Source organism: Microplitis demolitor, chromosome 10 (genome assembly GCF_026212275.2).
Source record: "Microplitis demolitor isolate Queensland-Clemson2020A chromosome 10, iyMicDemo2.1a, whole genome shotgun sequence".
In the NCBI taxonomy this organism is placed as follows: domain Eukaryota; kingdom Metazoa; phylum Arthropoda; class Insecta; order Hymenoptera; family Braconidae; genus Microplitis; species Microplitis demolitor.
In genome coordinates, this window is record NC_068554.1 from 5987874 (window position 1) to 6004297 (window position 16424).

The window sequence follows — 16424 nt, forward strand, 5'->3', positions numbered from 1 at the left end:
CCTTCTGTTTGGTAGTAATTTATATATATCGCGTTACTAAAACCAAAAGGGCGTATCTCAAAATATAGGCCCTTTTGGTTCTGCAGAACTTTACTTTTTTTTTTTTTTTTTTTTTTTTTTTTAATAAGTAATTTAGTAATTTGTTATATTTATTTTTTATATCATTTTATTTATTTCCATTCTTTTAATTGCCTCGAAACTTTTCATTCCCTGCTAGATCATTTGAATTTATATTTAAAATCCGAAATATTTTTTGAATTTATTGTAAATAGAATTTATAAAAAGTCTTATCAATTTTATAAAATCTTTTTGATAGACGAATGCGCATAACTTTTATATCTATATTTGTAATATATATATATATATATAAATATGAATATTAATTAATGCTCACATAGTGGCGTTGATTGGAGATACTTCAAATCACCATAAGCTACTGTATCTTTCCCAACTCCTTTTGGTAAGTTAGCATGCTTTGGTAGAATTATTTATTTAAATTTAATTATGGTTAAATAAAATAATTAATTTCCATAATTAAATTTAATCATTAGCACTTAATCCATTCGTAGGAGCTGTTGGTACGTACACGATTTTTTATTCCCTATTATTTTATTTAATGAACAGCAAAAATATTTAAATTTATAAAGATTCTTTGTAATTAAATTTAATATTTCTACAGAAAAATATAAAATCTTTATGAATTTAAGTTTATTATAAATGCCATCACAAACACATACACTTTAATTGTAATAAAAAATCCTATTTGTTTTATAATTACGCTTGATTTTTATACCTACTGAATTGAGCAATAAATTGAGTAATTAGTTATTAATTAATTAATTAATTAATTTTTTTTCAAATTCAGGTCAGAGAACGCAGTGTCAGAAGTGTACCGATGGGTCATTCGCATCGCGCGTCAAGGTCATCTTTAAGTGCTGGTACACCAGATAGTCTCAGTGACAATGAGAGCTCATTCAAATTGTCAACAAGAAAAACTAGTACTCCTTACAGAAGTGTCATTACACCAAGTAAGTACTCAATTAATCAGTAGGATGATTATATTTATGAATATACTTTATATAATTAAATTTAAATTAGGTGGCAGCCGTCCATCTAGCCGTCCAGCATCACGACCGGCATCAAGGCCAGCAAGTAGACCCAGTAGTAGACCAGCGTCAAGACAAGGTAGTAAACTACCAAGTCGATATGGTTCAACTCAATCATTAGATAGTACAGGTAATTATATTTTACTTTATTAAATATTTATTTAAGTATTTGACGTTTTATTTATATTTAATTTTGTTTAGATGAATCAGGTACTCCAAGTCGTATTCCACGAAGAACACTAGGTACAACTGGAACAACACCGACGTCAAGTCGACACAACAGTATTTCTGGAAGAAAATTAATTCCTCCAGTAAACGGGTCATCAACATCTCGACCTCGGACTCCCACTGGACTCGTAAGTCCTGCAAGCGGAGTCCCATCTAGGTAAGTTTTTATTACTTATATTTTTTATAAATAAAATCCTGCATTTAAATTTCACAGATAAAAAAAAAAACTAATATGCATTGCTCCAGATTTATTGACAGCGCAATAGATTTAACTGCATTATCAACTGCATTTAAAATTTTAAAAATAAATTAACACATCATTTATATTTATATTAATTAGCATAATAAAATATTTTAAATATTTAAAATTTAAAAAATAGTCGCGAGCCTTTAATTAAATAATTAATTTTTTACTGCTACTTTTTAATATTTTAATTTATTATTAAATTCGCTAGATTTTATTTAAAAAAAAAAAATTGAAAAACATAACAAACTGATCTAGAGTCATAACTAAAAATTTTTTTAGGCTTGGTTCGATTTATAGAACATCGAGTATCCCAACTCTTTCTGGTGCCGTAACACCAAATAGGTAAAGCGTAATTAATATAACTGGGAATTATAATTTATTTAATACGGTGTCGGGATAATAATAAAATAGGCTGCTTTAACTAATGGTTTATTTCTGATATATATATATATATATATATATATATATATATATATATATATATATAAAAAGATAAAAATAAAACCACTTTCAATTAACATTTCCACTGTCTTGCTCTCTATAACTCTGGTGATGGTTTAGTCGCTCGCGGATTCCTGTGTACGTGGGACCAGATATTAAATCTCCTCAATCTACAACGAGTAATTTTTCAACTCATTCCACGCAAAGCAACCATTCTACAATTTCAACTGACTCCACTGGGTATGCCTGATCTGTCGCTAGTTTGTCATGTCCGTTTTCTTTCCTTGCATCATAAACTGAACTGATATTATTATTATTATTATTTTTCCCAAAACCAAAAAAAAAGTACCGTTTTAATGAGTGACAGCACAATTCCTTTACCCACTTTCAAATTATCAAATTATTTTTATTTAAAACAACCTCCGACTTTTATTATTATTTGTTTTTTTTTTTTTTTTTTTTTTTTGTATTTACCCTTACTGTTTATTTATCTAAATATCTATTTTATTTTGCTTTGAAATAATACTAACTCTCATAAATATATATCAGGGGCAGCTCTGTCTGTACCAGTTCAGCAACTAACTATTCATCAGCTATTAAATATGCTAGGTAACTAGCATCTGTCATTCATTGTTTAAATATTTACAAAATAATCATTTTTCAATTTTATGTCACGTAATCTAGCGATCCGTGGTCTTATTTTTAGTCACAATTTAAAAAATTTAGTTAAAGTAAAATTGACACTGAAATAATAATTTCTTAAAGTAGAAATTTAAATTTAAAAATGATTATTTTGTTTGCTTTATAAATAAATGCTTATAAAAATAGCTTGTAGAAAAATGTGATTGTCAAGAGTCTAAATGTCAACTGTAGTTTATCTTGGTGTAAATAATAATTAATTTATAAAAATTACTAATTATTATAATTAAATTATCTTAGGACACGAACACCTTCCAGTGGTTCATCGACGCCCTTGCCACCGGCGTCAAAATTATCGCGCAAACCTTCAGGAGCTTCAGATACTTCAGTCTCAGCTCTTCCAGTTTCATCACGCAAAGGAACCAAACCCACGGCCATTGATCAGAGAGCTCCATTTAGATTGTAATTAAAATTTAAAACTAAAAAAAAACTTTAAATCGTTTACGCGAGACGTATGTTTATATTATCATCAAAAAATTATCACAAATATCGTGTTTATAAATTAAAAAAAAAAAAAAAAAAAATAGATTATCTTTGATCGAGCTTTTCATACTGTTTTTAATCAAACGCAATGCCAGTAATTATTAAGAGCATCGCTAATAAATTGTTTACATTGTCTAAAAAAAAAAAAAAAAAACTAAAAAAAAATATTTAAAACGTAATTTTAAAAAAAAAAATATCGAAAAATAGAATTAACATATTTAAGTGTAGTGAAAATAATTTAAAAAATTATTAAAATTTCTATTTATCAAGCAAGTTTATTAAAATATATAAACTAACTTACATATTAATTAATATTGAGCCTCGTTTGACGAAATTATAAAAAGTTTAACGTTACTAAGTGACAACAGATTTATAAATAAATAAACTATTGTATAATATGATTTATTGGTCACAGAGATGAACTAAAGTCAGTTAATTAAAATATAAATAATAATAAATTTTTAAAATAAACTAACAAGTGTTCCTAATAGTACCGAATTTTCGTTACCGAACGAAATTAGTTCGTACAAACAAGCTAAAAAAGAAAAACAATCTCATTACACATTTGAATGCCATTTACATAAATAATATTTATAATTATCATTTATTAAATATTTAATTGTGTAATTAATTTACTTTTACTTAAAATAATTATTTGTTTAATCTTTATACTAAAACTTTGTTCCTAATTTTTTTTTCATATATTAAAAATTAAATTTAAATGTAATTGTAACTTTGAAAAGAGATTTTCTACGCGCGGGTACTGATCCGGTTCGGGGAAAAAAAAACATCAAATGGCAGACCCGCGCGTAGACTTCTGTAATTTTTGTTGTAAGAAAATTAATATTTACCATTACCTATTAATTTTTTATTGGAACAATTATGATCTGATAAAAAAAAAAAAGTTGAACTAATACGCGAGGTTGCGCTTAAGTTTAATGTTTTATTATTTTTTTTTTTAAATAAAATGTAATAATACCAATTGTCCTAAAAATTAAGAGCTAGAATATATAAGTGTTTAGATATTAACAAAATTGTTATTATTAAGTACTTTTTATTTTTGATTCTTTGCTGTCACGGACTAGAACATTTGCAATTTAAATTTATTATTTTTTTTTTTATTTTTTCTAGTGTTTTTCTAAAAAAATGCAAATGCTCAATCGTGAAATATTTATTTGAAAGTTACTATTATAATTATTATTATTATTGAAAAGAGAATTGAATAAAAAATAATGAAGAGAGAACGTATTATGTAAATATTGGTTTGTTCTCTTGTTTGAATAAATAAAAAATCCGCTGATTAATAAATAAATTGTATGAGAAATAGGGGTTAAATATTTTATTATTAGCGGAAGTGTAGGAAAATGAAAGAAAATCAAAGTTAGTTTTACATTTATGTGGCACAAATGTAAACTGATATTTTTTGTTGATTTAATTATTTTTTTTTAATTAGATATTTTGTAAGTTTTTAAAAAACTGCGAAGAACATAATAAAATTAAGTGCGACAAAATAAAAAAAAAAGTAAATAAAACAAATAAGTCTGAGGTAATGCCTCGTAATCGTTAATTAATGAAGAAAAAAATATTTAAAAGACATTTATAATTCTTTTATATTAATTATTAAAAAAATGCAACTAATATAATAAATATATATAAATAAAAAAATTCCTCATTTTTACTTATTAATTTTTCTAATACGATTAATGTATTAACATTGTTATAAAAAGATTTATGTTTTGCCTTATTGTAAAATTATGTATCGTTTCTAATACGCTGTGAAAATATACATATAGATATATATATTTAAATCAATTGTATAGAAATATTTATTCTTAATTTATTTACGGCAGTAAAATTGAACTAAAAATGAACTTACCTTAGACTAAATTCTTCATTTCCGCAACGTATTGGACAGCAGCTTAAGTTCTAAATATAAAACTAATTTCTTATAAACTAAAGTCTTAATTATCTATTAATGGGAATATTTAAAAAAAAAAAAATTGGTATTCGTTTGATTGTTCTTTATTAAAAAATACAAACATCATTGAATTTATTGAGAAGTGATAAAAGCCTTGAAAATAAATATATACAAATTTATAAATAAATAAAAATAATAATCAAGCAGCTAAACATTTGATCTCTGAAGTATTACGATGTGTCATTTCAGAAACCCTAGGGGGTACAACAATTGGGTTCCTGAAATGTTTTTTGAACCAACATATCAATGCATCAAGATTATTGAACACTTGGTTGCGATATTTGAATCCCTGTGAGATAACAGTAACATACTCATGGTAACATCTTAATCGAGGCACGTACGACAGTAAAAATTTACCAGGATAATTTTTCGAAGCCGAAAAAATGTATGGAATACTAGCAGGATTTTTTCTCTTCTGTTCCTTTAATATTTGCTCAGCCTTTTCTTTGAATCCAAGAACCTCAGGGTGATAGTACTTAAATTTAAGTATTTCTACGACATTACTAGCCATTACGTTGATATATCTCGCAAGTATTTCATCCAGGTCTTCAAATTTTTCAGTGCCGATCCACAAACTTCGTCCCAATGAAAAAGAATTTGATTTATCTGTTTCAATTACATCAATGTACTGATAAATGTCATCAGTTACTTTCCAAGTGACTGTTAAATGATCGATTCCTTTGCTGCTGGGTCTGATAATAGCTTCCCCTTGATCCATAGTCTTTATCATCTTCTCAGCTTCAGCGAAACTTATATTGTGAAATGACGGATGGACAACAAGACGTGTAGTATAAATCGGCTGTTTACTTTTCCTGCTTTCTTTTTCTGCTCTTTTATCTTCTTCTTCAGCCTCTGTGTCGTAGTATAAGTCCTTAGCAGGTCGCCAGGTATTATTTACGTCAGCAAGATCGCTGCTTTTACTGGAACATTCGCTGCCGAATTGGTCTACATCAATTTTGATAATACGACAAGCTATCACTTGTTGGATATGCACCCGATCCTGAGGATTCGCGACATAATTATCAGATATATTTATAGAATTAAGGTATCCAGACACTCCATTGTCCAAACGAAGTCTAACGCCGACAGCTTTTCCTGGACAAGATCCCGTGTCAAAATGATTCCATACTTCAGTGAGTTCAACAAAATCATCCTTGGAACAGAATGGACACTTCCAGAGTCCAGTATCGTCATTTTTAACGGGGTGTGCTTGATCCAGTTGTGTAACTTTGGGTTTTTTGAATCTGAACCCAATAACTGTTGCCTGGACTAGTTTGCCGACGTAAAAAGTTTCTTGAGTCTCTTTGGTCAATAGAGTAAACATTTCTTCAGGAGATGGAGATTTATAGGGCACTCGTAGATCTTTGTAGCGGTAAGTTAATTCAGTTTGGACATCATAGAGAGTAGTAATTTTATTTCCAAAGCCTTGTCTCTCTAACTCGACGGCAAAAGCTTCGAGATCTAATTCCTGAAGCTTGTAGGGAGTTTTTATTATTTCTTCGATAGCTGTACCTGGATCTGCATTTTTGACCCCGTATTCCAGAGCATCGACGGCCATTTTACGCGCCCACTCGTACGTTTCTGGATGAATTCTCGTGTTGTCCAACACCTCAATGTAGATATCTGAGTTGTCGTCGAGAGTAGCCGTGTCTATTTTTATAAATCCAGCGCAATTCATAAAAACTTTAGGTCCCATATGGCACACACTCACCAAATGAGTACGATTTTCCAATTTATTTTTTTTGCTTTTCAGTATTTTCAATAGAACCTGACTTTTTCTGGGGCCTAATCCACAAACGAATTGTAATAAATTTTTATTGTAAACTTTATTGCTGCTCAAGTCGACACCAATTTCATTGACTCTGTTGATAAATTCAGTATACAAGTCCACCAAAAGCTCTTCTTTTGAAAGTAAATCTTGAAGGGGATGGAATTTCAAGCAGAGCAAGTCTTCATCTGGATTACAAAGCTGCGAAAATTCCCCGAGAGGATTTTGTAGACGTCGCGCAAGTGAAATCGATTCTCTCAGTAGTGGAGGGAACTCGCGGAATTCAGCTACTCCTCTATTGCTGGTAGAAAATAACTTTGCTACATTAGAGTCACATATTTCAACTTTTATAGCAGGATACTGTTCTTTGACAGCAAGCTTTGCCAAGCATTCCCTGATGTCATTGGAAATTGTTTGAGCATCTCTGGATTCACCGCCAATTACTACAATATGAGGCTTATTTTTGCTGATAAAATTTCGCAGAGAAAGTAAATCAGCTTCTTTGAGATGTCTTTCGTTTTGGTTAAAACTATTCTTACGTTTTAACAAATGAGGCAATTTTAAAAAGTCAACGCATTCACCATCCGGAGCGACGATTGAAGCAAACGCAGCTTGATTGACATCTGGAACATAAGCGATTCCCATTGACCTGATGCCTTCTCCAGTGTTCCAAGCTTCGTCATCTTGGCCATTAAATTTGCATGTGTAGGGAGCAAATTTTATCCAGTTGAATAATTTGCGACAGCACAAGTACGTGATGGATTCCTTTGCTTCAGCGGTGATATTAGCTCTTAATTCATTCTTCAAATCTGGTATAACATATTTTTTAAAAGCCAATTCTACACTACCAGTACGTAAATCATTCCAGTCTTGGACATTTCTGTTGAATTCATCTTTGATGTATAGCTGCTTGAATTCACTGATAAAGTCTGAGCCGACAATGCCTTTAACGGTTTCGCTGAATGTGATCGTTATCAAACCATCAGCTTCAGCAGTCGATAACTTGAGCCACATATGATCAACAAGTTCACGAACTGGTTTGTCCTTCAAGTACTTCATGGTATAGATCGGATGACTTTCATCTATTCCTCTGATTCCTTTTTTAGTCGGGCGTACTGACAGCTTAGCACGATCCATGTAAATTTCACGAGCGCATTTTCGTACAATTGGTTCACGTGCCAGTTGGATGGCCACCATGTGCTGAACAGCTTTCAGAACTTCTTCTGTGGACTGGAAACTTCCCCCGAGATAGTCTTGCGCCACTACATCAGGATGAACTGGATGTTGATTGACTTCATGACGCTGATAATTGTCTTGTAAATTTTCAGCAAAGTGTTCAGGAGTGAGACCAAACTTTTTAGCAAAACTGCTGAGCCCGGCGCGGACATAAAGTGCGTAAGGTCCACTTCTGACGGCCTGCTTAAGAGTACAGTCATTTTTTTCAGTCTCTTCAGCATCTTCATCCCCAAGCGATGGATCTTCACTATTTTTTTCTTCAGCCTCCAAAAGATATTGTTGACGTTTCCTATTTTTTTCCTGTCGAGCTTCCATCTCCTTCTGTCTCAAGATTTCCTTCATTCGCGGAATGTCGCGACTGTAGTAGAGCATGAAATGATTATAAACGTCATTTCTCTCTTCGTTTGTTTGGACGTTCTTCAATCGCTCGATATCTTCGTCTTTGATAATCCTAATCTCATCTGGAAGTGACGCCTCAGGATTCTTCATTAATTCGTCCAATTGAAAATCTCTCATATTTTCAAACAACCTCAGCAATTTTTGTTTTCTCTGGTACAATTGACACCACTTAGCATCGAACTTGTACACTTTCCACAAATCATCGATATTTAATTCTGGTTTCACTAGTTCCTTGCGGTAAAAAGCTATAAAAGGAACTTCAAAGTTTTGATTGCGCATCAAATTCAACGCATTCTTTATTTTCTTCACAGTTTCTGGTCCTTTAGATCCTAAATTATTCATACCGCCTGAACAATCCGTAACTTGTTGCAAAATTTTTCGTTGTGTGAATGCATGCTTATAAATCCACTCTGCCTCTTCATCAAGCTCGTTGGAACCTTCAGGTACAGGAGTAATCGGCGTTGAGCGTAACTGCATTCTCTCAGGAATGTCCTTGCAACGGATCTCATGATCTAGGTCCGTATAGAATGAGCGTTTTAAATCACTAGGCTCGTATATTTGGAAAATATTTTTGCCTGTAGGTTTTCTTGTACTCCTCTCATCTTCAGCTTCCTCATCTTCGTCTTCTGGAAACATGTCATCGTCGTACTGGTGTTGTACGGTGTCATAATCAAAGTCAACACCAAATATTTCCCTGGCCTGGTCCAGAGCTGAATCGCCTGCAGAAACATATTTCCTCTTGGGTATGGGCTTGTCATCATTGTCAACAATGAAATCATCGTCTGATGGAACACTTTGATCATCGTCGTCAAGATTGGATCCCTGATGCTCCGATTCGCGACTGGGACTTTGATTTTTAGTATCCTAAAATTTTTAATTATAAATTTGAATCCATGAAATAATTAAATAAAGTAAATTAAAATAATTATTATAGAAACTAAAATACTTACATCATCAATGCCATTTTCAAATAATTCATTAGCAATAGATTCTTTCTCAGTCCTTCCATTTTCGTCATCTTCGTCGTCAGATCCACCGGCTGGCATCTGCTTCAAACGTTTGAATCGTCGACGGTCAACAGTAATGCCCAAGTTTTCTTCAATCAAATCATAATCATCGTCCTCCAAACGATCATCAAAGTCATCGTCGTCGTCATGACTTTTCTTTCTTTTACTCCCGTTGACTTCATCGTCGGCTCCGTCACTTTTCTCATTTCCGCTGTTACGGCTTTCATCGTCGTCGTCGTCGTCGTCACAACTTTTTCGTCTTTTACTACCGTTGACTTCTCCATCGTCGTCACTTTCCTCACTACTACTGCTACTGCTACTGCTACTGCTACTGCTACTGCTACTGCTTTCATCATCATCTCCGTCACTTTCGCTGCTACTGCTTTCATCGTCGTCGCTTTCTATCACGTTATTCTTAAATCTCCTGTTTTCAACTTCTTCATACTCTTCAGTGTTCTTTAACTATAAATTAATAAAATAATATTTATTAAAAATAGTTTTCATTTTAAAAAATCACATTTCAAAAAGTCGCACCAAAAAAAAATTAATCTATTCACTTAAATTAAAAATTTATTTGACAATATTTAATTCAAAATAATTATTTGATCCACATTAAATTTAAAATTCGACTTAAATTATTTTTAAAAAATAAATAAAGAAAAAAAACTTACGAAATTCATTTTTGCAGCAATAATTTTTTGATGTAGATATTTTCAAAAAAAAAACACAAGTAACTTCTGTAACTACTATCAACTTAGATGTTAGAATAGTAACTTCTGTAACAATTATCAATAAGATAAAGTGTGATCGTGATCCTCAAAAGAGTACAGGACAACTAAACTGCATCAAGGTGCGAGTTGCACTTCAAATACCCAGCAAGTCCTTTTCGTTTAAAGATCCAAATTAAGGTAGAAGGGACACTTCTTACAAGTTCATTGGTCAGATGAATTTTACAAAATTTATGTGAATCTCATTAGTTACTTTAGAATAATGGTAACTCTAAGGAGACTGTGTATATTACAAAGAACAAACATTACGGCAGACTGGGTAATTACGCAGGTAATGAACTCATGACCCCTTGTACTGTATGAACCCTTACTTATTTATCTTGTAAGTGTTTTTAATCCTATAATGACTAAGAGTTTGTCTATCCTTAATTAACTAACCATTGGAGTTTATTATGTCGGTACTTAAATATTTTGTCCCTCAGGTGTGAAAAGGAAATAAATCACTAATTTACATCTCAGACAAGACGAATGGAAATTTTTTTATAGCAGAAGAAATTATTGGGATTATACGAGTATTTAAAATAAATAAATTACAAAATATGAGTGTTATTTAATTTTTAAGTTATCTTAATATATCAGGATATTTAGAGAAAAAAAAATAATTATTCTCCGTAAAATAATATTTTATATTTTTTCGTTTAATAGTAATGTTAAAAAGTAAATTTAAAATATATGTTTTCTATTAAAAGAAAATAAACCATTTTCTAGTGGATTTTTATGATTACTTGGATCGGTCTCAGGACATCTTTGACGTCATGTAGCCTAAGTGCTGTACAAATTGAAGACAATGTGTTTTCACTTGAAGACAAATATACATATATATATTTATTTTAGAAAACAGGAAAAAAGGATTTTAGGTCACACTGTAGAATAATTTTAGAAAATGTCAGTCTTAAGATTGGGCGGTCTTAAAAAAATTTTCGAATTTAACATTTATGATCACACGGAGAAAAACGGAGTTAAGAAATCTACGAATTTGAGACAAGAAGTTAAATCGCCGAAAAAATAATTATGCAGGACTGTAATTATTACTGCGATTATTGGTTTTATTGAAATTTTTGTGGTTTCGAGGCCGCTGCTGGGAATCCTACTCAATTTGAATTCCGACATCATTTTTCTCTAAATAATAAAGGAAAAGTTTAAATATCGACTTCTTATAGATCTTGTAAATAAATTTTAAAACGATTCTCAGGCTCTCTATCCCTCAGACAATTGCGCAAGAAGTATGCAATAGCCAGTAGAATAACTCAAGCGTCAATATGACAAGATTTAAGCCTTCTGTTTGGTAGTAATTTATATATATCGCGTTACTAAAACCAAAAGGGCGTATCTCAAAATATAGGCCCTTTTGGTTCTGCAGAACTTTACTTTTTTTTTTTTTTTTTTTTTTTTTTTTAATAAGTAATTTAGTAATTTGTTATATTTATTTTTTATATCATTTTATTTATTTCCATTCTTTTAATTGCCTCGAAACTTTTCATTCCCTGCTAGATCATTTGAATTTATATTTAAAATCCGAAATATTTTTTGAATTTATTGTAAATAGAATTTATAAAAAGTCTTATCAATTTTATAAAATCTTTTTGATAGACGAATGCGCATAACTTTTATATCTATATTTGTAATATATATATATATATATAAATATGAATATTAATTAATGCTCACATAGTGGCGTTGATTGGAGATACTTCAAATCACCATAAGCTACTGTATCTTTCCCAACTCCTTTTGGTAAGTTAGCATGCTTTGGTAGAATTATTTATTTAAATTTAATTATGGTTAAATAAAATAATTAATTTCCATAATTAAATTTAATCATTAGCACTTAATCCATTCGTAGGAGCTGTTGGTACGTACACGATTTTTTATTCCCTATTATTTTATTTAATGAACAGCAAAAATATTTAAATTTATAAAGATTCTTTGTAATTAAATTTAATATTTCTACAGAAAAATATAAAATCTTTATGAATTTAAGTTTATTATAAATGCCATCACAAACACATACACTTTAATTGTAATAAAAAATCCTATTTGTTTTATAATTACGCTTGATTTTTATACCTACTGAATTGAGCAATAAATTGAGTAATTAGTTATTAATTAATTAATTAATTAATTTTTTTTCAAATTCAGGTCAGAGAACGCAGTGTCAGAAGTGTACCGATGGGTCATTCGCATCGCGCGTCAAGGTCATCTTTAAGTGCTGGTACACCAGATAGTCTCAGTGACAATGAGAGCTCATTCAAATTGTCAACAAGAAAAACTAGTACTCCTTACAGAAGTGTCATTACACCAAGTAAGTACTCAATTAATCAGTAGGATGATTATATTTATGAATATACTTTATATAATTAAATTTAAATTAGGTGGCAGCCGTCCATCTAGCCGTCCAGCATCACGACCGGCATCAAGGCCAGCAAGTAGACCCAGTAGTAGACCAGCGTCAAGACAAGGTAGTAAACTACCAAGTCGATATGGTTCAACTCAATCATTAGATAGTACAGGTAATTATATTTTACTTTATTAAATATTTATTTAAGTATTTGACGTTTTATTTATATTTAATTTTGTTTAGATGAATCAGGTACTCCAAGTCGTATTCCACGAAGAACACTAGGTACAACTGGAACAACACCGACGTCAAGTCGACACAACAGTATTTCTGGAAGAAAATTAATTCCTCCAGTAAACGGGTCATCAACATCTCGACCTCGGACTCCCACTGGACTCGTAAGTCCTGCAAGCGGAGTCCCATCTAGGTAAGTTTTTATTACTTATATTTTTTATAAATAAAATCCTGCATTTAAATTTCACAGATAAAAAAAAAAACTAATATGCATTGCTCCAGATTTATTGACAGCGCAATAGATTTAACTGCATTATCAACTGCATTTAAAATTTTAAAAATAAATTAACACATCATTTATATTTATATTAATTAGCATAATAAAATATTTTAAATATTTAAAATTTAAAAAATAGTCGCGAGCCTTTAATTAAATAATTAATTTTTTACTGCTACTTTTTAATATTTTAATTTATTATTAAATTCGCTAGATTTTATTTAAAAAAAAAAAATTGAAAAACATAACAAACTGATCTAGAGTCATAACTAAAAATTTTTTTAGGCTTGGTTCGATTTATAGAACATCGAGTATCCCAACTCTTTCTGGTGCCGTAACACCAAATAGGTAAAGCGTAATTAATATAACTGGGAATTATAATTTATTTAATACGGTGTCGGGATAATAATAAAATAGGCTGCTTTAACTAATGGTTTATTTCTGATATATATATATATATATATATATATATATATATATATATATATATATATATAAAAGATAAAAATAAAACCACTTTCAATTAACATTTCCACTGTCTTGCTCTCTATAACTCTGGTGATGGTTTAGTCGCTCGCGGATTCCTGTGTACGTGGGACCAGATATTAAATCTCCTCAATCTACAACGAGTAATTTTTCAACTCATTCCACGCAAAGCAACCATTCTACAATTTCAACTGACTCCACTGGGTATGCCTGATCTGTCGCTAGTTTGTCATGTCCGTTTTCTTTCCTTGCATCATAAACTGAACTGATATTATTATTATTATTATTTTTCCCAAAACCAAAAAAAAAGTACCGTTTTAATGAGTGACAGCACAATTCCTTTACCCACTTTCAAATTATCAAATTATTTTTATTTAAAACAACCTCCGACTTTTATTATTATTTGTTTTTTTTTTTTTTTTTTTTTTTTGTATTTACCCTTACTGTTTATTTATCTAAATATCTATTTTATTTTGCTTTGAAATAATACTAACTCTCATAAATATATATCAGGGGCAGCTCTGTCTGTACCAGTTCAGCAACTAACTATTCATCAGCTATTAAATATGCTAGGTAACTAGCATCTGTCATTCATTGTTTAAATATTTACAAAATAATCATTTTTCAATTTTATGTCACGTAATCTAGCGATCCGTGGTCTTATTTTTAGTCACAATTTAAAAAATTTAGTTAAAGTAAAATTGACACTGAAATAATAATTTCTTAAAGTAGAAATTTAAATTTAAAAATGATTATTTTGTTTGCTTTATAAATAAATGCTTATAAAAATAGCTTGTAGAAAAATGTGATTGTCAAGAGTCTAAATGTCAACTGTAGTTTATCTTGGTGTAAATAATAATTAATTTATAAAAATTACTAATTATTATAATTAAATTATCTTAGGACACGAACACCTTCCAGTGGTTCATCGACGCCCTTGCCACCGGCGTCAAAATTATCGCGCAAACCTTCAGGAGCTTCAGATACTTCAGTCTCAGCTCTTCCAGTTTCATCACGCAAAGGAACCAAACCCACGGCCATTGATCAGAGAGCTCCATTTAGATTGTAATTAAAATTTAAAACTAAAAAAAAACTTTAAATCGTTTACGCGAGACGTATGTTTATATTATCATCAAAAAATTATCACAAATATCGTGTTTATAAATTAAAAAAAAAAAAAAAAAAAATAGATTATCTTTGATCGAGCTTTTCATACTGTTTTTAATCAAACGCAATGCCAGTAATTATTAAGAGCATCGCTAATAAATTGTTTACATTGTCTAAAAAAAAAAAAAAAAACTAAAAAAAAATATTTAAAACGTAATTTTAAAAAAAAAAATATCGAAAAATAGAATTAACATATTTAAGTGTAGTGAAAATAATTTAAAAAATTATTAAAATTTCTATTTATCAAGCAAGTTTATTAAAATATATAAACTAACTTACATATTAATTAATATTGAGCCTCGTTTGACGAAATTATAAAAAGTTTAACGTTACTAAGTGACAACAGATTTATAAATAAATAAACTATTGTATAATATGATTTATTGGTCACAGAGATGAACTAAAGTCAGTTAATTAAAATATAAATAATAATAAATTTTTAAAATAAACTAACAAGTGTTCCTAATAGTACCGAATTTTCGTTACCGAACGAAATTAGTTCGTACAAACAAGCTAAAAAAGAAAAACAATCTCATTACACATTTGAATGCCATTTACATAAATAATATTTATAATTATCATTTATTAAATATTTAATTGTGTAATTAATTTACTTTTACTTAAAATAATTATTTGTTTAATCTTTATACTAAAACTTTGTTCCTAATTTTTTTTTCATATATTAAAAATTAAATTTAAATGTAATTGTAACTTTGAAAAGAGATTTTCTACGCGCGGGTACTGATCCGGTTCGGGGAAAAAAAAACATCAAATGGCAGACCCGCGCGTAGACTTCTGTAATTTTTGTTGTAAGAAAATTAATATTTACCATTACCTATTAATTTTTTATTGGAACAATTATGATCTGATAAAAAAAAAAAAGTTGAACTAATACGCGAGGTTGCGCTTAAGTTTAATGTTTTATTATTTTTTTTTTTAAATAAAATGTAATAATACCAATTGTCCTAAAAATTAAGAGCTAGAATATATAAGTGTTTAGATATTAACAAAATTGTTATTATTAAGTACTTTTTATTTTTGATTCTTTGCTGTCACGGACTAGAACATTTGCAATTTAAATTTATTATTTTTTTTTTTATTTTTTCTAGTGTTTTTCTAAAAAAATGCAAATGCTCAATCGTGAAATATTTATTTGAAAGTTACTATTATAATTATTATTATTATTGAAAAGAGAATTGAATAAAAAATAATGAAGAGAGAACGTATTATGTAAATATTGGTTTGTTCTCTTGTTTGAATAAATAAAAAATCCGCTGATTAATAAATAAATTGTATGAGAAATAGGGGTTAAATATTTTATTATTAGCGGAAGTGTAGGAAAATGAAAGAAAATCAAAGTTAGTTTTACATTTATGTGGCACAAATGTAAACTGATATTTTTTGTTGATTTAATTATTTTTTTTTAATTAGATATTTTGTAAGTTTTTAAAAAACCGCGAAGAACATAATAAAATTAAGTGCGACAAAATAAAAAAAAAAGTAAATAAAACAAATAAGTCTGAGGTAATGCCTCGTAATCGT

At 29.5% G+C, this 16424-nt stretch overlaps 3 protein-coding genes across 3 annotated transcripts; 2 read left to right on the forward strand and 1 right to left on the reverse strand.

Moving 5' to 3' along the window:
* The first annotated feature begins 853 nt into the window (after window positions 1-853).
* LOC128668739 (uncharacterized protein DKFZp434B061-like) lies at window positions 854-3203 on the forward strand. Its single transcript, XM_053742329.1, has 5 exons — window positions 854-1028; window positions 1099-1236; window positions 1308-1491; window positions 1861-1923; window positions 2962-3203. Exons 1-5 carry the CDS (start codon window positions 896-898, stop codon window positions 3125-3127), a joined length of 684 nt encoding a protein of 227 aa, XP_053598304.1. The 5' UTR covers window positions 854-895; the 3' UTR covers window positions 3128-3203.
* A 2118-nt stretch (window positions 3204-5321) lies between these two features.
* On the reverse strand, window positions 5322-11493 carry LOC128668785 (transcription elongation factor SPT6-like). The gene is made up of 3 exons (XM_053742471.1): window positions 11413-11493; window positions 9536-10054; window positions 5322-9449 (listed from the first exon to the last, which is right to left on the reverse strand). The coding sequence occupies exons 1-3, from the start codon at window positions 11491-11493 to the stop codon at window positions 5322-5324; spliced, it is 4728 nt and encodes a 1575-aa protein (XP_053598446.1).
* Window positions 11494-12507: 1014 nt separating this feature from the next.
* On the forward strand, window positions 12508-14860 carry LOC128668745 (uncharacterized protein DKFZp434B061-like). The gene is made up of 5 exons (XM_053742335.1): window positions 12508-12682; window positions 12753-12890; window positions 12962-13145; window positions 13515-13577; window positions 14619-14860. The coding sequence occupies exons 1-5, from the start codon at window positions 12550-12552 to the stop codon at window positions 14782-14784; spliced, it is 684 nt and encodes a 227-aa protein (XP_053598310.1). The 5' UTR covers window positions 12508-12549; the 3' UTR covers window positions 14785-14860.
* Window positions 14861-16424: the final 1564 nt, after the last annotated feature.

What these genes read in the sequence shown, in the direction of transcription:
- LOC128668739 (XM_053742329.1), top strand. Translation starts at nt 896, where the DNA reads ATGGGTCATTCGCATCGCGCGTCAAGGTCATCTTTAAGTGCTGGTACA. An exon ending in CAGAAGTGTCATTACACCAA is followed by an intron (nt 1,029 to 1,098) that starts GTAAGTACTCAA and finishes AATTTAAATTAG; the next exon opens with GTGGCAGCCGTCCATCTAGC. An exon ending in TCAATCATTAGATAGTACAG is followed by an intron (nt 1,237 to 1,307) that starts GTAATTATATTT and finishes AATTTTGTTTAG; the next exon opens with ATGAATCAGGTACTCCAAGT.
- LOC128668785 (XM_053742471.1), bottom strand. Translation starts at nt 11,493, where the DNA reads ATGATGTCGGAATTCAAATTGAGTAGGATTCCCAGCAGCGGCCTCGAA. An exon ending in CAATAAAACCAATAATCGCA is followed by an intron (nt 10,055 to 11,412) that starts GTAATAATTACA and finishes ATTAATTTATAG; the next exon opens with TTAAAGAACACTGAAGAGTA. An exon ending in TTGAAAATGGCATTGATGAT is followed by an intron (nt 9,450 to 9,535) that starts GTAAGTATTTTA and finishes TAAAAATTTTAG; the next exon opens with GATACTAAAAATCAAAGTCC.
- LOC128668745 (XM_053742335.1), top strand. Translation starts at nt 12,550, where the DNA reads ATGGGTCATTCGCATCGCGCGTCAAGGTCATCTTTAAGTGCTGGTACA. An exon ending in TCAATCATTAGATAGTACAG is followed by an intron (nt 12,891 to 12,961) that starts GTAATTATATTT and finishes AATTTTGTTTAG; the next exon opens with ATGAATCAGGTACTCCAAGT. An exon ending in GGTGCCGTAACACCAAATAG is followed by an intron (nt 13,578 to 14,618) that starts GTAAAGCGTAAT and finishes AAATTATCTTAG; the next exon opens with GACACGAACACCTTCCAGTG.